Source organism: Anticarsia gemmatalis, chromosome 10 (genome assembly GCF_050436995.1).
Source record: "Anticarsia gemmatalis isolate Benzon Research Colony breed Stoneville strain chromosome 10, ilAntGemm2 primary, whole genome shotgun sequence".
Taxonomy (NCBI): Eukaryota; Metazoa; Arthropoda; class Insecta; order Lepidoptera; family Erebidae; genus Anticarsia; species Anticarsia gemmatalis.
In genome coordinates, this window is record NC_134754.1 from 6,515,947 (window position 1) to 6,539,171 (window position 23,225).

The following is a 23,225-nucleotide window of genomic DNA, read 5'->3' on the forward strand; positions in this document are numbered from 1 at the left end:
TGTCAACACACGCTGACATACTAACTGTTGCGTTACTAGGTATTCCAACCTTTAACTTAGATGCTGATGAGACCCTCCAACAGTTTGATATTTACCTGCTCATTAAACAAGACAACGACGACATTTGTTATGAATTTCCACTGTTCAATCAAAATATCTACGTGCTCCAGCACAGAGTGAAAATTAGAAAAACATGAGCCTAACTATTTTGACATTTTTATTTTCATAATTTTATTTATCAATAAAATATTTTACAACTTTATCACTACATATAATGAGGTGTAATTGATTATATTACTGATCATTAATAATTTATTTAATTAATTTCATCCGGCTGTGATCACGAGCCGTGCAGTTTAAAAGTGTATGTTTATTGATGTATTCAAGCAAATTTGAAAGGAAATAATTAATTAATATAATTGGTATGGCACTAACGCCTCCAGTTAGCCTTCGTTCAGATTTAACTATGACGTCGCACGCGCAGTAATCTCGGTCGTTGAGAAACGGGTCGCGCTGTATTTGGCGATGACTGCATTAGAAACTCTCTCAGTGTTACTTTATCTAACGCACTTGGCCTTATTTATTTAACAGCAAAGAGCGCGGTTGATTATGTTTACTAAGTTATTTTAGACATATTAGATATTGTTTCTGTAGTTTAAGATACCAATCATGTTTGCCAAACATACTTTGTAAATACATGTTAGTACCTAAGTTTGTTACATAGTTAATATGAATTCTGAATACATGATATAATGTTATAATTTTCCTAAGATTCATCTACGGATCATAGAAGAGAGTCGATGTTGTTTATCTCACTAGATTCTATAACCTAACAATTTGAACAGTCAACTCTTGTCATTGTTGTTAACTAACAGAATAGATATAAATTGTGCTAATGTTGTAATTACATAGGTTTACCTTTTTACTACTAGTTCTTCAGAGTAATTACAACCTTAAAATGGTCGTTTGTGATGTGGGCACGAAAACTCACGTTTCTGTGATTGGTTTTTTGTGATGATCTTTATTAATGCCGTGACATACTATAAGGCTGAGCCTTAAAATTATAATTAAGTCACATATTTTAAAAGTCTACGTTATTATTTTCTTATATGTTAGATAATATCTAAGATTGAAAAGTGAGATACAATTTAAATTTATGCAATTAATACGAACTAAAACCATCAAACTTTATTGCATTATCATAGAAGTGGATTTTGTTGAATTGATTGATATTATATCGTGGCGTGGGCGATGGCCACGGGTGGGCGTGACGTGGGCGACCGGAAGGAAGCCGTAGCTTTTGGCTTTTCACATATAACAGCACTTGCGACACGTGAATAATGGTGTTTGCCTTTATAACTCACGTGTTAATTCAGCGCGGGCCAGCTTTTGTGATGTAAGCCCACTTACACAAACTTCGGTCTAGTCGTAATACCTTTGATTGGCTGTTAAAGTACCGCTCGTACGACACGAAGCCTCTTTGCTAACAGAAACCGCACAAACTAGGCCCGGCAGTTTCAGGGGCAAGCACAGACTCATCTGATAAACTGAATTAAATGCGTAGGAAGTTAATATTGTTAATGCGTAGGGCAAAAGGTCGACATCTATCTGGTAAGTGTTGTTTCTGAGAGTTTATCAACAAGGAAAGTGCAGCATTTACAAGACAGACGGCAGCCATTTGTACTGCCTACCGCTCTCATTAGTTAAAGGTCAATTCTGTTGTGTGTCATACGTTTTCTTTGTTGTTTTTTTATTTATTTTGTCTTTTTGTTTACTTAAAAAACTAATTGTAAGATATAGGTAATATATTTATTTTTGTTTATTCATCATAAAAAAAGTGCGAAAGCTTTTTCACTAATTAAAACATTGTTGAGGTATAGATTTAACCAGATTGATAGAACAGTATAATTTTAAATTGATTTTTTTTCATGCTAAAAGTTTTACCAGCAAAACCTCATCGTGACGTCATTTACTGTGATACAAGCTAAAAAGCTCTTGTCTCGAGCTTCATAGCCTCTTATGTATAAGGGTCAGCTGTTTTTTATGTATACCTAATCCGTGACCTTTGCAATCCACTGGGAAAGTAATATTCTAGGTTTTATTTGAACTGACAGAAAACTTTATTATACAACACTTCATGCACAACACGCCATGTTGAATTTTTATCAATAAAAAATATGTGCTTTTAGGGTACTTAAAGGGAATGTCTGTCGATCGCCAGACTCTTAGGAAGGAGATCTTACGAACTTTGACTAAACTAGACAGCTGAATTTGAGTTGGTTCATACGTGACAAATACTTCATCGTAACTCTTAAGATAAGTTTAGACCCTCGACCTAGCTAAAATAATTAACAGAAGATGCTTAGCAAATTAACAGTACCTACTATATCAAAGCAGTCTGGTAAGTAAGTGATAATTGCCAAAAGAATAGAACGATAACTAGGTACTCAGTATCAATACTCTTTTACCTTTCAGTAATAAAGGTAGGTACTCTATCATCGAAAGCGTCCGTAGACATTCGCGGTTTCAATAGTAAAGTTCAAAGCTCACTGATATATTAAGTCGGGGAAAAAGTCTTTTCGCATTATAGTATGTCTGAACTTCTAATAAAATCTTTTCTCTACACAAAAAAGCTTGATATTTGGGTGTATCACGAGCTCACTGAAAGAAACCTAATTCATTCGTGATTCTTCTCTACTCATTTGTGATTCTTGAAGCCAAAGAGATTTTATTATATGTTCATTCATACTATAATGCGAAATAACTTTTTTCCCGACCTAATATGTTACTTTAACCGTTTTCCTGGCATACCATGGAATGCAAATTTAATACATTATAAGTATAATACAAACACAAAATACAAGTTTTAGGTGCTAGCCAATGTAACAGTTTTGTGTTTTTGATCGTTGCAGGCAAAACATTAAAGCCTCAAAGGCATTTATTAGATCCCAAGTGATCACTCATTATGTCTAATAAATGCATTTCTAAGCAAATGTAAGCCATAAATTCATACGTTTAGGTATAATTTGAACACGAAATATAAAAAGTCAGAATGGTGGAAGTTATAAATCTTATCAAATCGAGACACCTGGTGTTATGGCAAGAATTATTGCAACTAATATAACTTTAAAATAATAACAACTCAATATATTATGTTTTATTCCTTATGTTCGTTAACCAAAATTATTTAAGTACAATGCAATTACGAAGTCGATTACTGCCTTCTCTAATGTATGTAATTGACATCAATCGTTTTCCTTCTAAAGTATAATTACAGGCAAATCTTACACATCAATTAAATTAACTGAGATTAAACTTATTACTTAAACTTACCTGTTATAATTTTTCCGTTACGGGTTATATATTCTATATAATTATATTTCTAACAGAATGTTTAGCATATCAAATATTGACTAACAATATTTTAAAAGAACACACACTCTGTGGTATTAAAACGTTGAATGCCTAAGAGCGTTTTTCTGATAGTTTGTCATCACATTAATGCAAAAGGCAAAAAGTTATACACGTTATAATGATATACATTTATTTATCGGATATGAATTATTGAATTTAACATTTTTTAAACATTATTACATATATTATTACACGTCTATGGCCCACGGAGAGAGCCGCAGGCAACGTCTGGTCATCTCATAATCGATACAACCGCACGATCAACTCTACATTAATATTATATTCTACAACGTCGATAACTGCACCTCAATTTCGACAATTACATAGTCCAACAGATGTATTAAGTAATTATGTTAATATGTTTATGTGTACTTAACGACAACCGTCCATGTGCATACACACGTGTGATTACTACGTACGGATTGTGCTCGTCACAATGATGCAACACAAAAACATATTTTACTCATTCTTACCAAATGAATATTGCAGCAAGAACAAACCACAAAAATATTGATTTACAGAAGAGTGTTTACTGCTAAAATAGAGGACTCAAAATCAAACAACAGTGCTGTTCATTTGAATATTAAGAAAAACGTGGCGAGTTTCTCTATGGGTGTTGCGTCCGCAAGTATTTCCGGCGGGTCACCGGCCGCGCACACGCCAAACCGGTTCAGTAATTTGGTGTTTCTGGAGAGCCATGTCGATTAATTTACGATAGACGAGCTTCCTGTCAAAAAAGATGCGACATTCGAATCCATGATATGACAACTCAACCATTAGATATCTATCAGATATTTTGTTTCTTTTTTTACCTTTCAACAGAATTGTTAATTAGCTTGATAACCTGACGGAATCTATCACTTGGCTGACGTTGCGAGTAAATGATATCCACGCATCGAATGTGATACCTTTGAACATTTATCTGATTGATACAACGGTTTATTGAATAATATTAAATGGACCTGAAGGGATTATTCTATTTTTGTTTTATTTTCCTGTTGCCTTGAACTTGCATCTTCCTCTACGCAGAAGGTAATTTTAAATATTTACACGTGGCCAGCTCTACGGAAATTTTAAGAAATAAAGAATAATAAATGGAACTTTATCTAAAATTAAATGCCACAGCGATCAAAGGAGATAAGTGCTCGTAATGGGTTTTAATAAACATACTATTACTTGAATAGATGTTTTGAAGGCTTACGTCACCATGATCTAATGGCTAGTACCTGCCCCTCACTTCAAAACCAAGACCTTCAAACTAATACTCTTTAATAATGATGAATAAAAAACAATAAAGTTGTAACAAATCTTCTCTTAGAATAGAACACGGTCAGTGTTGATCATTTCTTGTGTCATTTTGCGGTTAACCGGAATTAATCATTAATTCATTCAATATTGGCTGAATACGGGACAGTTCGAGGAAGTCAATTTATGAATAGGTTTGAAACTCACGGTGTTTTGCAATATTTATTTAGAAGGTGACTGATTCATTAATAGAGCAATTTATTTAATGGCTAATGATTTAATTTTGAACTAATTCTTAAAACAGGAAGGCCTTCCAACATGAATTTGTGATTCATCCAGATGTTAGACATAGAATATACATTATACATTTATGGTAATAGTAACGTTGACAAGTCCAGATTGCTATCTAACTATCACCTGATTTATGAAATGTATTTTCTAATAAAAATAACTTGCTAATCAAGATTGTATCTATGAAATCGAATATGAGAAGCCGCAACTTATTGAACACAAACAACTTCGATTGCGTCATTGGTCAAGTGTACGTATTACAGGACATTTCCTATTTGTGTGACATTTACGTGGCGTAGGAAGTTCATATTTTTAAACTATTAGATATTAAATTTCTGTGTGTACTTTGCTAATTTTAGTTATTTTATAAACATGGTAGACGTGACGCAGCAGGTTACAGTAAGTAGGTAGTCAATTTCGAACTCTCACCTTTACCCAGCCTATATATTTCCAATAAGTCGTTATTTTTACGAATTACCCATCAATTTTACCTACTCAAATTGCTTCTAGAGGATTACGTAAATAAGCACCAATTAATATAACATTAAGTTCATATAAATAGCTATTAGGTTTGTTTGTTTTGGCTAATATTGTTTGTTAGCCCATCGGAATATTTAATTATAATACGCATTTATGGGTTTTAATTTTAATAGAAGTGTATTACGTAATTAAAAACAGTACAAAATTAATAAAAGCTCTCGACTCTACATAAGAACTTTACTAAAATATTAACCTAACTGCAACATTTATTTACAAAAGATATGTTGTGATATCTCTTCTTTTTGTTTCACAAACAAGCTGAGGAAATAAAAACAAACCAATAACAAATTCTCGTTGGCAGGCCATTTTTTTACGCTAACATAACGTCGCTTAGTCGAAATTGAATTAACTTTTATAAACACAATTAAACCTTGTGATACTTTATAAAAGTGTCCGAAAACAACGGCGGCTATAATACATTGACATATTAAGTACCACTATAAAACTGCAAGGGACCACCCGGGTCATGGTACTTATTCTGAGAACTGTCACGTCACGTGACACACACATTACTTTTCGTGACCCGTAAGATCGTTCGCTAAAAGAACACCATCCAAGCTAAAAGTATAAATGGTATATCACCCGCTCATCAAACATAAATCACAGTGAACAAAACCAGTAGTTAGAGATGAGAAAATAATTTGTTTATATAAATTAGGCGCGGTGCACGGTGGAGGCGCGTGGGCCGAGAGGTGAGAGGGAAGTGTCGCGTGCGCGTGCGCAGCCTACGCCGCCGCCGAGCTCGTGCCGCCATTATTTTTCAACTTGTCGGTTGAAACGAAACAAAAGAAATGTGTTTTAGCACAAAGAGATGTATAGGCGTTGTTTTAATTAACCTTTGGTCTTTGTGTGCAATTGTGAATGTAGATCACATAGGTGTAAGCTCATATAACAATCCTAAATTAACTGCCTCGTAGCTATTCTCATCCAGTTTTAGTATAATTTAATGGATTAAGATATTAAACCATCACCATAGAAGTTTTATGATATTTACTTATTATCAAAACACGTTTTGTAAGCGTAAACTTTGTTAAGGGTACGTAAACCTAGTGTTATTTCGTTTTTATGACTTCTTTAAAACTGTTTTCTTTAGACACTTTATTTTAAAAGGCTGATAGTTCTATCGTATCTCAGTAATTATGTAACGGCAATGAGAATAAAAAGCGTTGTTTATTTTAAATTAACCCATTGGCGTTAACTGATGTGGTGTTTTACGAAATAGGCCAAGTTAACGTTTATTTAATCCGACAGTTTCCACTTGGAACTAAGCATCAAAGAAGGAATTTTATACAATAAAAGTAGATCAGGTTTTTTTATAAATCTAGCGCAACTTTTATTATACTTAATAGCAATTAACAATATGTAGTTAGTATGATACACAATAATAAAGGTAGATTAGTAGTTACACGATTAATATTGCAATTAAGTAGCTTTAACATAGGTACAACTCTACATTTTCTGAACATTATCATTGACACAAAAAAGCTGGATAACGAAACTTTATAGTATCAAAGAAACGTAAAGCAATATCAATGTAACGCGAACATAATCACAGGAAGGAAAAAAGATGCAGAATATATTTTCGTAGCATATAACATATTTGTTACCACTAACGCCATCTAGAATTCAGTTTTGAACTGTGTGCCAGCGACTGGTCCACAGAGGTTTTTACCAACAAGCCACTTGGCCAATACGAATCGATGCCGCGTTGAAGGCACAGTGGGTAGAAAATTGTTGCCGTCTGCCTGTTCATACAGCAACATAATGTAGCGATGCTGACCTGTACCGCGAGGTGGCGCTGGTGGTTTGTATCCTAGAAATAACAAAATCTTTTGGTTATTTTCCGAGAGGTAACACAAGGATAAATCCTTTCAATGTGAACCGGAAAATTAATCAAGAATTTGAGTCATTTTGTGATTTAAGAACATCAAAATCCTAGAGTGATGAATAGCAAATCTGTTAATACAAAGTGAGTTACGTATGGGAACATCGCGTGGTAAAAGTTGTAGAAATAAAATAAAAATCAAATATTCACCTCTGTAATCAATTCCAACGGTCTTACTACTTTCCTTTGCCTTTAAAGCTAATCCCTGGAAATGAAATATTATTTTTAATTGAGTGCAATATGAGTGAAGTAAAATAGTAGCACTAAAATCTTGCTATAACATAAAAAATAAAAAGTCAAGTTTAATTATTATACAAGGCTACTAATGTTACTTACCGGTACATTAGATTTAACCATGTGAAGATAAAACTCTCCATCCATCTGCGGGGGTGCATCTGGATCGACCATTATTATGGTGTAGAACTTTTTCTATAAAAATACACAATACGCAATTAGATAGTCTAGAAACTCACTTATCTCTAGTTACTTTTAGGAATCGAAAAAGTATTTATATAAAAATGTTTTTCCAGATTTTAAATATGTATTTCTGGCGCAATTTGTTAACACGAAATCGTATTGATCTACCCGCACTCATATTGAAACCAAGGAAGATATAACTTAGGTAACTTGTTGTGGTTCGACAGAAATTAAGAAACAAATATTACAAATTAAAAGAAAATTAATTACCGAGTCAGCCAAAGGATACTGGAACAAAGGTTCTTCAATAAAGACTTGTTTCGGCAGGAGTACATCACAGTTGTGGTCGTTAACAATGGTCCCGCCGACGCTGGTCACGTTCAACCCATTGAGGCGATCACACCCTTCCAGGAGACTTTTCACATCAGTAAGAACACATTGCGGAGAAATAGCCCCATATACTATCCTCCAAGACAATATAAAAGCAACCCATATGTTCCTCATGCTGAAAGCGTAAGGCGTTTGAACAGCCACAGGCAAAAACGTTACGATTAAGCTTACTGTTTGATAATAAGGCCGATATTTTGTAACTGAAGTAAGGATTTATCGAGGAAACAATAGCGATGAACAAAGCATTCGATAACATTCATACAATTGGTTGAAAAAAACATGCTAATTATGAAACACATGTCTATTGTTTCAAGTGAACCTTCATGCTTATTTAAGTTAGAATAATTTATTATGACGTGATCTAGCGATCTCAGGAATTTGTCGTTCAAACATATAATAATAAACATTATGAACAGGTCTTTTTTATCTCATGTTTATTATGACACGTAGACCTAGGTACCAAATATTTTTTTTTTCATAATACAAGCAACACTATAAACCCTCCTTCCTCATTATAGGTTGCTATGGAGAGAAAATCCTTACAGGTTTTTTAAACGTCAAATTAGCACGACAATTATTTTGACATGAACTGTCTATTTACACGACAAATGTCTAAGAAATGGTATCGGCATCATGAATTCAAAATTATAATATTTATTAAGTAAACTATATAGCCTGCAATGCAGTGCGAAACTTTGCATAATTTAGGTATCCCACAATTAACTCGACATCAGATGGGTCCAGAAATTACAGAACGAGTGCGTTGCGCTCGGCTGTGGTGCCAACGTTACTGGAAACTGCTGTGCCATCCCGACTTGACTTCGCGATCAAAGTTTGAAATTTACAAAGTATTTGTTAAACCCATACTTACATACGGTTGCGAGCTGTGGCAGTTAAGTAAATATGAAGCAAAAAAGCTCTTGCGTTTCGAAGCCAGCATTCTAATAGACATTTATAAATCGAAGTATCCTCCCAGACATCCAAAGAGGCTGAGGCCAAATCTGCGAGCTGTTTATAACCGATATCGGGGAACCAATGTTGTGCACCATGTCACATGTGAGCGGGTGCACTGGAGATGTCTGTTGACCCATGAAGAAAACGCTTTGAAGAAACCACGAGCACGTGATCCGCTTGCAGTTCACTGGTGGGATAGATCATATTCCACAACCAATAAACGTACTCCAGAGCCCAAAAACAATCGATCCACTTCTAATGGGAATGACACCAAACGAACAATGAGTATGGACGATGCACCCGGATGAATACTTGACATTAATAACCAAAGACTGGTTGGTTAATCAGATTTGTGCAAAGCAAAGACAAAGAGCTAACCGTAGTCGCTCACCATCCCAAGAATCAGCTCGGAATAATACTAACTGATATCACCAAAAGGAAATTCATTTGCATATCCTAGCGACACTCATGGAGTAGGTACTCATGCGTCCGGGGCTTTTAATATGAATACTCTATGTCCTAATAAGGGATTTGCTACTACCCTGATTTTTCTTTTTCGAATCGCCTTACCTCTTCAATCTAAAATAGAAAGAAATAAACGCATTTACCACGCTTTTAAACGAATAAAAATATACCTTAGACATAAAAAAATATGTTTTATTCACGGGTTTTATTAGTTAATAGACAAATAAGTAACAAGTGAGAAAAGCTAAAGAAGCAACAGATTGTAAGCAAAATGGTTCATATTTGTTTTCGGTGCAATAAAAGATCACAGTACTAATTTTCAAAATATTAATACTGGACAATGTTTAACACGCTTTGGTAGTCTAGTTTATTTGGTTTGGGTGTTTGATTGAATAGAAAATACCAAATTTAAATTCTGTTCATATTTACTCTCTTCAAATTTACATAGCACGTTTACGTAGGCTAGCTTTTTGGACTTTGCATTTATTGGCTAAACGACGGCTTCTTCTCAGCTTTTGTTGCGTAGTTCTGGCCGATGTCGCCGTGGAGTTAGAATTTGTCGAAGCATCACAACGTCTTTCGTAATATTTCCGTATGTCTCTAGCTCTTGTAAAATATGGTGTTGGATCACCAGCGGTTTTGGATATTTCGTGAAGCATTTTTCGAATGTTACTTGTGTGAGAGCCAGTAGCTCGGCCCCATCGTATCTCTTGTAGTTTCATGTATCGTGTTACATCAATATCTGTGTAGTGTTTGTACAAATTCTTTTCCTTTATTGAGCCAAAGATTCGTCGTAAAACTTGCACTTCTAAGTTTTTCAACTGATCCTGCTGTCCATCAAACCAGTTGTATATTAGTAACGGTCTTAGAAGAATTTTATATGCAAGAATCTTCTTTGCAGTCGTCATGTGGGAACTTTCCATCAACTGATCAGTTTTTGCCAACCAAACGCGAGTTAATTCATTGTTTTTTCTACGATTAAAATTCATATTTCTGGATTGCAATACTCTTCTTTACCCATAAAAAACAGTAAAATCTGTTTAATAATGTATTAAGTTTATTTATTTTAACCAGATTTAGATCAAAAGAAGATATATTTTCAAAAAGTCATCAAAAATAAAGTCATCAGCAAAGAGGTAGGTTAGATTATGGTGTCACCACTCACCAGAGACTACAGCCACCTAATTTTAATTTTAGAATTCTTAGATTAGTTACTACGTCTTTACCTTGAAGTTATCGTAGATTATTTAATTCTGCCATTCAGGCTATTGTTAGTAGCGGAACTCGTATTTAAGTTGGGCGGGGACTTAATATTATTGTATTAATTGTATATGAAATATTTTATTGGCAATTTTGATTCCTAAAAATGACAACTTTGACACTCACCGCACAATTGACATTTGACACTGATGATAGTGTACAGCTGACAGACATATACTCTGACAAATGACAATGACACATAGCAATATCAAAAGCGAATGGTAAATAAATAGTTTTATCAATAGAAGCCAAATTCTATAAATACAATAAAAGAAATGGAGTCACATCCACTTAATTTGGTAAGTGTAACATACGTTAGATGCGCACATTTAATCGCATTTCACAAAAAATCTAATAAGTGCTTATTGTGGTATTATAGGCTCATCAACAACATCGACGTGCTGAGGCGCACCTCATGAACAATAGATACGACGAAGCAATGCAGTGCCACCACAATGCTGCGGAGTTACTGCTAGACGCAATGAAATCGACCACGTCATCGGTTGCCTTAGAGTCCATTACTCTACAACACAGCTACCACCTTAAACAAAAAGACCTCATCAAAAGTAAGAAAGAACAATACGAACGAGTGAAGAAAGCAGTGGATAATTTAAAAGGCTTGGGTAAAGATCCCACATACAATATTCCAGTCAATGATAACTCGAAAGTACAATTAGCTATTTATAGAACAATCAATGAGACAGATTCATTGTTATACACATTACTCAATAGAAACAATGACCAAGGTATAAAAGATGCAGTTATAAAAGTTGATGAAATTGATGGCAAAAAGAAGGAAAAGGGTCAAGAAACTGTAGTAGAAGAATTACAGATATTAAATCAAAATTTACATTCATTAGTGGAACAGTTAGTATTACAAGTTGAAGTACTTAAAGATGAAAACATGACTTTAAAAGAAAGGGTTAGTTACTTAGAGAAAGAGAGAGTTAAGTACCTGAACCTTCCATCGTCACAGAGTGATGTGTTACAAAGGAACTTTTCTAATATGAATTTAGGAGGTGAAGGACTATCAAATGATTTTATTCAAAAGATGCCTATTGCTAGAGAGCCTCAGGTGGGTAGACCAATAAATAGTATAGATAGGACTAGTCCTGGGGCTCACTTTGACTTAAGTGCACTTAAGGACCTCTAGGTACAATTACAATGCAATTGAAATATTTAGACAATTTTTAGATATTGTAGATAATATATAATTTCAAAATGTTATAGATTTTTATATAGCACCAAATAGCAATAGCACAACCCATTCAATGTTGAAGGCTAGAAACGTGGAATAAAGCAAATCAGACATAATCTGTGTAGCGGCTCGCTACATACAGCGACATCTACTAGGACCAGCGCGCAACCAACCACCACGCGCAGTGTGACTGACGTCACAAGTCCTAGATCGCGCTATCGAAGTTTGCACTGCAACTGACTATATATACAAGATCCCGACTACAACAGTCGGGCAGCCTAGGCCCACCAGGCACGATCACCTCGCCTGGTCGGAGGATCCTCCCTTTGTGATGGAGGAACATGATCACCTCGTTCCTCCACAGTGGTGACCCCGACGTGATTGGAAGCAGCCTTCACGAAGATCAGACCAGCAGCAGCAAACCTTCGCACCCTCATCACTCCTCACTCCTACAGCAGCAGTCGTACAACTCCAGCCAGCATCTTCGGCCACACCAGGGCACTCCACGAACATGTCGCTCACGCACATGACTGGCATACCCTACGGCCTCAGCGGCATCCAACCTGGGCATCATCGTCACGCTACTCTGACGCACCCAGGGCACCGCAACGCTTCGTCTCGACTCACCGCAGACAACAAGCACCTCGCCCCGACTCACTGGGGACACTTCACCGCACACCGCACCTCTCCGACTCACTGGAGTTAGCGGCATACAGTTCCGACTCACTGGGACTAGCGGAATTCGAGTTCCGACTCACTGGAACTCATCAATGCATGGCACTGGAGAGACTGACTGACATGAAGAGAAGATCGACCTACGGTCTGAGGGGGAGTGATGTAGCGGCTCGCTACATACAGCGACATCTACTAGGACCAGCGCGCAACCAACCACCACGCGCAGTGTGACTGACGTCACAAGTCCTAGATCGCGCTATCGAAGTTTGCACTGCAACTGACTATATATACAAGATCCCGACTACAACAGTCGGGCAGCCTAGGCCCACCAGGCACGATCACCTCGCCTGGTCGGAGGATCCTCCCTTTGTGATGGAGGAACATGATCACCTCGTTCCTCCACATCTGTATCTTTGACATCTTCTATGGGAGCATTCAAAAGCATTTGTTCATTTTTCTAACTGCACTGACTGGGTTCTTATTAAGTAATGTTTAGATAGCAGTAAGATGTGAAGCTTATGATACGTTTTATTATATAAATTACTTATTTGTACTGTAATTGCAATTATTCCCATGACTAAGGTATTATCTCATTTTATTGCTCAGTGTTTGTTACATAATTTAAAATCAATGTCTATTGGTGTGTTTGTTGCACCCGAATAACAGAATATATGAAAATTCACACAAAACTGATCTTATATCATAGTTTTTATTGGTGATGTTGAACAAAGGGGTAAATTAAAATATTGTATGTGGCTGGGTCTCTATTATATGGGACTGTAGTTCCAAACACAATGTAGGAGTATATACTTTTGGTTGTATTAGAAAAAATATTGTTGATTACTTGTGTTGCTATGTTTATTTGTATTCTGTTATAGATATTTTATTAGTGGATATGGTATGCTGTGTATGTATTTATTAAGTCAATAGATTATTATTTATAAAGAAAAGACAATTTCATTTATAGATATGTATTGCATATTGGTCTTACACAAAAATAAAATCTTACTCTTGTTTAAATGTAAAAATAAACTTCCCAGTTAACACCAGGAATAACTATTCTTACCCCTATAAGGAATCTATACATTAACAAACAATAAAACTAATAACATGCTTATATTTTTGGTAACATGGATATTATACAAGGGGTTGCTACCAGTACTATTTACTATCATAGTTACATATTTTAAATTTAGGTACATTTTGTATAGTTAATCGCAATAACATGACCACAATTGTATTCACTAGATTCTAAAAAGCTCATTTTATTGTTTCTCTTGTCTGAAACAGACCTCTCGACAAATGAGTAATATCATTTTTTATTTCAGTACAATTATTATGGATTCATGCACTTACAATACATAATTGTTTAGCTATTTTGAAGTTTTATTAGCAAAACATAATGCAAAAATATTAGTATATTATTTATATCATCTAGTTTAACAATATTTCACTATATTAATTTAACGGCATCATTGCCTTATTAACATTAAAGGCATTTAGTAATGGATTGCTTTGATTTCGTATTTGGAAGAGTCATTAAAATCAGATTAAGTAGAACAGATGTAATACACATGTAGTAACAGATGCTATAGAATGACCTAAAATGTGAAGAGTTTCACATTTCATTACAGTGACAATCAATAAGAGAGCCATTAAGATAAAAGCGATTGATATTGGGCATGCATTTGTAAAATGATATGAAAACATCACAATTAACCTGAATATTACAAAACCATTTGACAATTTTGGTATGTGCATGTCATTCTACTAACTAATATTCATAGACAGTGCATAGTATAATTAATTGGACAAATTAATTCTAAAACATTAGTGAGTAAGCACATACAAGTGCTCAGAACAACATTAATATTTTGTTCATTTCATATAACAATATGCACAAACTAAGAATAAACCGAGTAAATATATTTAAATGGTTATGAAATGTTAGTTTTCCCTTAATCTATAAAATTATATCACCTAGTTAGGCTATAAATAAAAGAATATTAATTTATTATATTTTAAAGCATCTTGAGAAATACGACATGAATAGGCACTAAAATGGCAAATCACATGTAGAAGTGAACAGTAGTCATTAATTAACTCACAACCACAATATATACATACAGAAACCAAACAATACAACATCATTTTAGGCAATAGAGTTAAGATTTGATACAATAAAATTTACCTAAACATCTTAAAACATTCATCACATTTAGATTAAATTAAATTTAAATAATAATAAAATGTAGATTCTTAACCATAACTGTAGATTTGTAGTCAGAGAATTTCACTCAATATTTGGACTCCCTATGGTTATAGCCATTGTGAAACTTATCTGAGATTACTTCCATTTCCCTTTGTCAACTTCGACATTGAATTTCCACCCAAGTCTCGCAACTACTCACAAGCCTTAAACTAATCTTTCGACGTTGACTCAAAGAACAGTAAAAAATAAAATAATAAATACTGAAGACATAACTAAAATATAATGATATTTGGGTGATTCGACAAGATCCGCATCAGTTTAAAATCTCAGGGTGAGTAAGGAGGAGGCGGAGGGAGTACCGAGAGGTCATCGAAGGGGAAATATTGTTGCGCGCCCAGTACCGGAGGCGCGTAAGGTGGGTGTAATGTAGGCACGTAGTCAGCGCTCGGCGTGTAAGGCGGAAGAGTCGGCACTGCGGGAGTCGGCCCCACACTATGTGCCTCATACCCGTCCCAGTCTTCCATTAAATTTCGTCTTTGAACATCTTCATCACTAGACAAAGGAGCGCCCCATAAGTTAGCGGCAGACGCTAACAATGCCAAGGCACCTGAAATGTACAGGAAAAAACATGTTAAATGCTTGTAAATTACGATAATAGTCGTTATGTACCATCTAACACTTAGAATGGATTTGTTAATTGGCTATTTATGCAATGAGTCATTAGAGTATTGTATTATAACTTTTACATAAATGTCATAATTTTATTTTACTGTTCACTATTAGCAGCACTGTGCAATACATACTCTATACAAGAATTTCAGTTGCAGGCACATGGTAAGAAGTAGGCAAAACTTAGCTAATTTTGGTCAATTTGACCAGAGTAAGGACCTGCACAGTTCTGTCTTTCCTTAACCAAAAACAACAAGAAATAGTTACAAAACGTTATAAACTAACCTGCTCCTGTGATAGTGTAAAATCCATACTCATAATCCACTTGTATAGTATTGGGATCACTGTTATTTGCATTTCCCAAAACAACAGTAGTATAGTAACACACACCAACAATAGCTATTACCCAAAATACACACATTATGCTGGGAATAGCATTTCTGCGGAGCATCTTGATAGCTCTACTGTTCAAGCTTGTTAGATTGATCAGTGTACCAATACAGGAGCAAAGTAGCACCATAAAACATAGCAGTATTAGGACTCTCATCAATGATATAGTTTCCGGTGTTGTGCATGGTGGTAAACCTGTAAAATTAACACATTATGTTATAGTCAACAACTTAGTAGAGAGTAGTACTCATTGATTATGTGAGTGTGTGAGTTCTGTGTATTTCTTAAGCAAATAAGTTTCAAACAGGCCTTAGACATCTGCATCTATGCTAGCTATGAACCTTGGATACATGGTTCTTTACTTAATTGTTTGCAATAAGAAGGTTATAAGTTTAAAAGGGGGGTGTGTTTACAAGTAGAGTTGTTTTTCAGTTCCCATCACATTATCTGTCCCTATTGTACTGACACCATTAAAGTTTTCAGCATAGTGTGCAAAACAAGGGAGTGCCTGTGAATGGGTGTGTCAATAGAACATTAAATGTTTCAAATAACTGATTCTTGGATTTCAGAGTAATTTTTATGATAATAAAACATACCAGCACACCTGTTTACAAGAATAGATAAGCAGGGTTATATAAAATATAAAAAAGCTGCATTAATTAAGTACTGTATCTTTACATTACTTACCAATGTAATCAGATCTATTGATGAGATCATAATCATTGTCAGTCCTTATGTTAATCTGGTCATTGTCATCATCATCATCATCAAATGAGAAGAATTGTGCTAATGACAAACTTTGTGTACAATGCAGGCCTTTAATTCTAAACCAACTAGGCTGTACCAATGCAGCACAGGTTAATAAAAAAGTTGATATATTAAAAAAAGCTGCTATTTTGTTTAGTTCTTTATCTTTGAATGGAAATGGCATTTTGAATCCTGTAAAACAAAAACATTTAATTTTTTAATGTTTCCAACCAGTAAGAAAATAAGACTAATCAACTTTTTTTTATTTATAGAAGTTTGTAAAACAGCTAATTTGCATCGAGAATATGTAAACATTTCAAAGAAAAGTTAATACAAGTAATCTATTCACTTAGAGGTAACATGGTAATGTTGTGTACAGGCTATAAATAGTCACACACCTCAGGGGAGGCGTGTCTTCGAGGGAGGCCGACCACTTCATATTAACTTAGATAATGTTATTTTCTCGCCAAATATGCACTATATGTAACTAATACCGTGTCGTAATACAAATAGCTACGTACGCAGCCTTAATAACATTAAGTCAAGGAAAAGGTCATACGAACGATGCTAGTCACAGTAAACTATGATAACAATGAGCTAAAGTCTAAACATATCACTAAAACGTAATTAACTAGCTCATAGGGCAATTAACGTACTGAAAATACCCAATAACAGAGTAAAATAGTCAACAAGGTTGGACGTCATACCTCGGATCCACGTTAAACACCCCATTATGTTGCACTTTTCATTTGAACAATATACTTAAATACACAATAGGCACGTTTGTATATTATTATTGCTGATTATTTGATAAACAAACACTTTTAAATCGCAAAGAATCACTATTTGCTCACTTCTGGCTTCGCGTTTCCACTCCGCTAAATATTTTGACAGCTATCGCAGATACTGCAAACACAGTGTTGTCACATGAGAACCATAATATTCGGACTTCTCTTTCACACTTATGAGAAAGCCTATAGCACACAAGCGCCACTTGTTGCTAAAACAATTTTGACAGTTGGAGATAACGTTTCATTTTGCTCAGCAACCTTTTGATCATTTAGTTGAATGTTATTATGACTTACATAGATATGTAACACTATGGAATAAAATGATAATAAACAACATTTGATTGTACAGATTTAATAAAAAAATATTAAGTACTAGCTGATACGGCAAACGTTGTTTTACCATATAAATAAAAAAAAATGTGTCACTTAGGGGCATGAAAAATAGATGTTGACCGAATCTCGAACCTACTCAATAGGCCCACAACATTTCATGAGAATCGGTCAAGCCGTTTCGGAGGAGTATGGCAACGAAAACTGTGACGCAAGAATTTTATATATTAGATTTATTCTTATTAACGATTTCATTTTTAAATCCATGGCACAACAGTTGGATGGTCACCACTCCTGACGCCACTACGAGTTGTAGGGTAATACAATTACCTACTTTCGCATGGGAACTTCAGTTGTACCTACCACAGTTGTACCTACTGTGGCATATTGGCAATATATTTTTGCACTCTTTGTCATCAAATAACTTTTTTATTAATTCTTACCGAGCACATTAGCAACAAAAACTTTAACAATTCTTATTCCTTAAACTTTGCCGATTCCGAGAGTCAAACTCTGGTGTCTTTACCAAATAATGTACTTGCTAAAATGAAATAACCCTTAACTTCACATCCCATTCTTTTAAATCGTCTATTATTAAATGCGAACTATTTTGCTGCATATGCAAAAGACGTACAATACGAGCACCGAGGCGGCAGGGTATAATATTTCTTCTTTATACGGACGACTACAAAAATAGACTGAAAACTCTCAGTTGGCCCCAGGCGTTGACATTTCTACACAGAAAGATCTTTGTGTGTCTTTGTCGTGTGAATATATGTTATATGCGGTTAACTTACTATGAATCTAGTTTATTTAGAAGTATCTCCGCTATGTAGGTCGACTTTAAAATCTTACCCCAGTCAGTCGTCACCGAACCGTTTGGTGGAAGAGAATCTTTTGTTTATGCAGTTTTTGTCGCCTCTAGTTTTCTGTTAATAAAGTGTATGAGAAATTATTCGAATAAATCAAGTACTAAGTGATTCCCAAAAATATTGTAACATGTTTGAAGATCAGTGGTACCTTAAATTTACAAATGACTTTATTTACCTAGGCCAATAAATTCGGCGCTATGGACTTTAATTTACATAATGTGGACTATTATTTAATTTACAACGATTCATTGAATTACAGCAATGAATCGCTATCAAACTCTTCTCAAACATTTTGTTTTTCTACTGATTCGTTTTACAACTCAAGTTTTGGAATTGAAATCGCGGTTCCAGAATGGGAAGCAGTGACAACGGTATTGATATTGTTCGCAGTTATATCTGGGACAATATTTGGGAATATCCTCGTTATACTTGGAGTATTCACATATAAACCTTTGAGGATAGTGCAAAACTTCTTCATAGTGTCGTTGGCAGCAGCTGATTTAGCAGTAGCAATACTGGTGATGCCCCTTAATGTAGCGTACATGACGTTAGGACGGTGGCTGTGGGGTAAACAGCTGTGCAAGATGTGGTTAACCTGCGATATAATGTCCTGCACCTCGTCGATATTAAATCTCTGCGCTATTGCGCTCGACAGGTATTGGGCGATAACAGACCCCATAAATTACGCCAATAAGAGAACATTGAAAAGGGTGGTTTACCAGATTATAGGAGTATGGACTTTGTCATTAATCATAAGCTCGCCACCACTCCTAGGATGGAACGACTGGCCTGAAGAATTCACAGCCGATACTCCTTGTCAGCTCACCTCTGAACCAGGATACGTCGTGTACTCATCACTTGGATCATTTTTTATACCCCTGGTTATTATGACCATAGTCTACATAAAAATCTACGTAGCTGCAAGAGAACGATTAAGAAAACGAGTTTTGGTGACAAAAATGCAGAACAACAAGCCGACCTTAGTAGTTGAAAGCCATGAAGAAAGTCAAGATAATAGAGACGACTCTGAAAACGAATCGGATAGCGGAGAAAGTATAAAACGATGTCAGAGAAAAGCTTTTATGGATATGAAGAAAAACTTATTTGTGCCTTTTCTATTGTTGAACGATCCCGTAGCTCGGTTGACTATTGAATCGAATATAAATCAGACGCAATCCGATACTTCGCCGAGTAGTTGTGGGAGTTATAAGACAAAGATGGTTGGTTCTTTAAAGAAATTGAGTCACAAACATAAGAAACAAGAGAAACCGCTATTGGCGAGTGTCAATAAGAGTGGTGACGTCGTTAATCAGTTTATTGAGCAAAAACAGAAGATCTCATTATCGAAGGAGAGGCGCGCCGCTCGTACACTCGGTATAATAATGGGTGTGTTTGTTGTCTGTTGGCTTCCTTTCTTCTTAATGTATATTATATTGCCATTCTGTATTTCATGTTGCCCAACCATAAGAGTTATTAATATAATAACGTGGCTGGGGTACGCGAACTCGACAGTCAATCCATTAATTTATACGATATTCAATCTTGAATTTAGAAAAGCTTTTAAGAAAATATTAAGTATTAGTCGGTAAGTACTACTTACGTATAAATACATAACAGTAAAATGTAAATAACAATAGACCTTACCTGAAGTTACCTGTTTGTAGAGACATTTTCGTAGCAACATTTCTAGTGGAAACCGAGTTAGAATTAGGCATAGTGTAATTTACATTTTAAATGATCTAACAAAACAAGACGTAGCGAGGTCGAGTCTCTTGGGCTGAATACGAGGCTTGTTAACAATCGTGCGAGCTGTACTTAACAACTGACTTGAGTCGAGTCGCCCACTTACACGATGTTGGTATACCACTCTCGCGGGTTTATAGTACACTCGTATTATCATTTTGTTGTATCATTCTGTCGTACTTAATGCTAAAATATTTCTCTACAATAGAGCTAAATTATAATACAGTTTTTATAAGCAAGTAGTTCTGGAGCGTTAACAAGAGTATAATTTGCAATTCAGACGGCGAATTCCAAACATTTTAAATAGGAATCTCAATATTGACGTTCGTTAAATTTGCTGAATGTGTAAATTGGTTAGGAGCAGACGATACTGAAACGACGGAAAATTAATAGTCTCCAATCAGCAGAGATATAGAAATGTGTGTGTTTTTGACAGCATTGATTTGATAAATTTATAACTATTGCTGCCTCCGTGGCGCAGTGGTAAAGGTCGCCACGCCGCAACTATTGCGTCGGAAGGTCAATGGTTCGATTCCCACACGGAACAATTATTATTTGTCTGATCCACAAATAGTTGTTTCGGGACTAAATATAGTTTGTGTCCGTTATTTGTATATTTGTAAAAGTCCCAGCGACACAAGAGCAATTCTTAGTGCGGAAGTTGTCTTTATTAACATTAACATAATTAATACTGTACTGCGATTCTCTATCACTATCGAGTATCGACATCCAGCTGTGGAAAAAAATTGTATAAAAATCTGATCAGCGCCTCTAGCGGACGTCTTAAAAACTATTTTGAAGGTACGTTTTAAATCTTAAACTGTCGATACTCGATGATTCGATTTGCCGAGAATCGCGCTACGTAGGTACTCTGTAACAGACGCTACAGCCGTTACATCTGTGTATGTCACGCTGAAATGTGATTGTCCATTAGACGATGGCTATCAATCATAACCTGTTTTAGAGACGTGAATCATTTGCAAGAGACATTCGCTTGATGAATTGCTCTTCATTACGCTGTAATTCAGAGGTTTTCTAATTTAATTATTGTACATATTTTTAGGCCAGATGTGACTTGATTATGTTAGACTTAATTAAAGCTTCGGCGGTTAGTCACTTACTGAGATTGATTGCTGAAATGTTAAGTTGTATTATTTAAAATTGTGGTAAAGCATAATTGAATGTTAAAACAATTGTTTTTGTTTCTGTTGTTGTAACTATAAATATGTATATGTATGGTATAAAACAGGTAGAAACCTCAATGTAAGCTACCTAATATATTTCTAAGTAGTTTCTTAGAATAATATTATACTTGATTCCCTTGAGGGTTGTTCAGTAAAGTGATTAACTTCGCTAGTTCAGTTTTGGTACTACGTAAACACAATCGACTTAATGTAACTTGGTTTAATATAATATTTGACTATCATACATTTAAATTTCGCAAAATACATGTCATTAAAAGATGTCTATGTAATTGGACTTATTGATTGTGTACTTACTCTTGCAATTTCAATATTTGAATCAAATAAAATTGTAAAACCAAAGAGTAATTTCATATTTATTAAGATATGCAACGAAGCAAACCGAAGCTATCCCATTAGCATAATAACTTAATCCTTCCATTCCCGTATCATATTAGCTAGATGTAATGGAATGCGAAAGTTGTATTAATTTCAATATCCATGTTTCAATAGAAGAAGTGCGAACTTCAAAAGCAATATCTTCTTTTCTCTACATTTTAACATTAATATTAGTAGCGCAATTTTGTATAGTTTGTACTGTCGAATATCGAGACTTTGACATTTAAAATGTACGGGTTTTAGCTGTACATTTTAACACTCTTATTCATAAACACACTATAAACCTATTTTAGTTAAAAAAAAATATTATATGTTTTCTCTTTTTCATTTCGCTAAGGAGTGAAAGAAAAAATACTCTTTATAAGCCTTTCATAACTTCATATATTTTTATGAATAGGAGTGTAAATGTCAAACTGACGATACTCGACAGTGCCGGCTGTAGAGAATTGTACTTTACCGAAGTATGATAACAACTTCATAGTTAGGAACGGAATTCTATTTGCTATTCTCATTGAATATGAGACAGTTTATTGGAGGCGGTAGATAGGTAGTACCTACTTATTACGATCACCTGTTCCAGCCACTGGCAGATGTTTCTGGTGCCGAATGCATACTAATGTCCATTCCGTATTGCAGTGGAATCGTTAACCAGCTCATATTTCATGTTATGCTCCGTACAGCATTGTAGAAGCAATAAATAACCATTACACCAATAGAATGCGAATAAATCAAAAATCTGTTTGACAAATCATAAACCTATTGTTGTATTGCTTTTCAAAAATCCGCTTCTACAGTTTTTTAATATAAATTTGGTGGTTAGTTAAGGTATTGACTTTTGATGGTTTTCGTGTCAATAAGAGGTAACTTACCCAAAAATTACCTCAACACAATATTTGTCGTTGATAAAAAGAATTATGGAACTCGAAGTTAGTTTGGGAGTACTTAGGTACGTACCATGTAACTGTGTTGGTAAAATCTTGTTAACATTGTTATTAATATTACTTATACTTTGTATGTATTTTAAGTGTGTCGTATTATATATCTATGACTAAGTATTTAATAAGTATGTACCTACTATATTTCTTATGAGATTAAATATTGTGAATTACTTACATTGTTTGATTTGTTTCTGTATTAGCCTCTGTGTTTATTTATTC

At 34.9% G+C, this 23,225-nt stretch overlaps 4 protein-coding genes across 4 annotated transcripts; 2 read left to right on the forward strand and 2 right to left on the reverse strand.

The window, feature by feature from the left end:
* Positions 1-6,794: 6,794 nt before the first annotated feature.
* LOC142975984 (protein D2-like) lies at positions 6,795-8,332 on the reverse strand. The gene is made up of 4 exons (XM_076119154.1): positions 8,063-8,332; positions 7,712-7,804; positions 7,526-7,580; positions 6,795-7,303 (listed from the first exon to the last, which is right to left on the reverse strand). The coding sequence occupies exons 1-4, from the start codon at positions 8,294-8,296 to the stop codon at positions 7,110-7,112; spliced, it is 576 nt and encodes a 191-aa protein (XP_075975269.1). The 5' UTR covers positions 8,297-8,332; the 3' UTR covers positions 6,795-7,109.
* A 2,670-nt stretch (positions 8,333-11,002) lies between these two features.
* Positions 11,003-13,696, forward strand: LOC142975859 (nuclear receptor-binding factor 2). The gene is made up of 2 exons (XM_076118971.1): positions 11,003-11,160; positions 11,241-13,696. The coding sequence occupies exons 1-2, from the start codon at positions 11,137-11,139 to the stop codon at positions 12,012-12,014; spliced, it is 798 nt and encodes a 265-aa protein (XP_075975086.1). The 5' UTR covers positions 11,003-11,136; the 3' UTR covers positions 12,015-13,696.
* Positions 13,690-17,660, reverse strand: LOC142975858 (transmembrane protein 127-like). The gene is made up of 4 exons (XM_076118970.1): positions 17,460-17,660; positions 16,693-16,944; positions 15,901-16,200; positions 13,690-15,553 (listed from the first exon to the last, which is right to left on the reverse strand). Exons 1-4 carry the CDS (start codon positions 17,482-17,484, stop codon positions 15,273-15,275), a joined length of 858 nt encoding a protein of 285 aa, XP_075975085.1. The 5' UTR covers positions 17,485-17,660; the 3' UTR covers positions 13,690-15,272.
* Positions 17,661-18,942: 1,282 nt separating this feature from the next.
* Positions 18,943-21,371, forward strand: LOC142976287 (octopamine receptor-like). Its single transcript, XM_076119575.1, has 2 exons — positions 18,943-19,965; positions 20,038-21,371. The coding sequence occupies exons 1-2, from the start codon at positions 18,943-18,945 to the stop codon at positions 20,332-20,334; spliced, it is 1,320 nt and encodes a 439-aa protein (XP_075975690.1). The 3' UTR covers positions 20,335-21,371.
* The last annotated feature ends 1,854 nt before the right edge of the window (positions 21,372-23,225 follow it).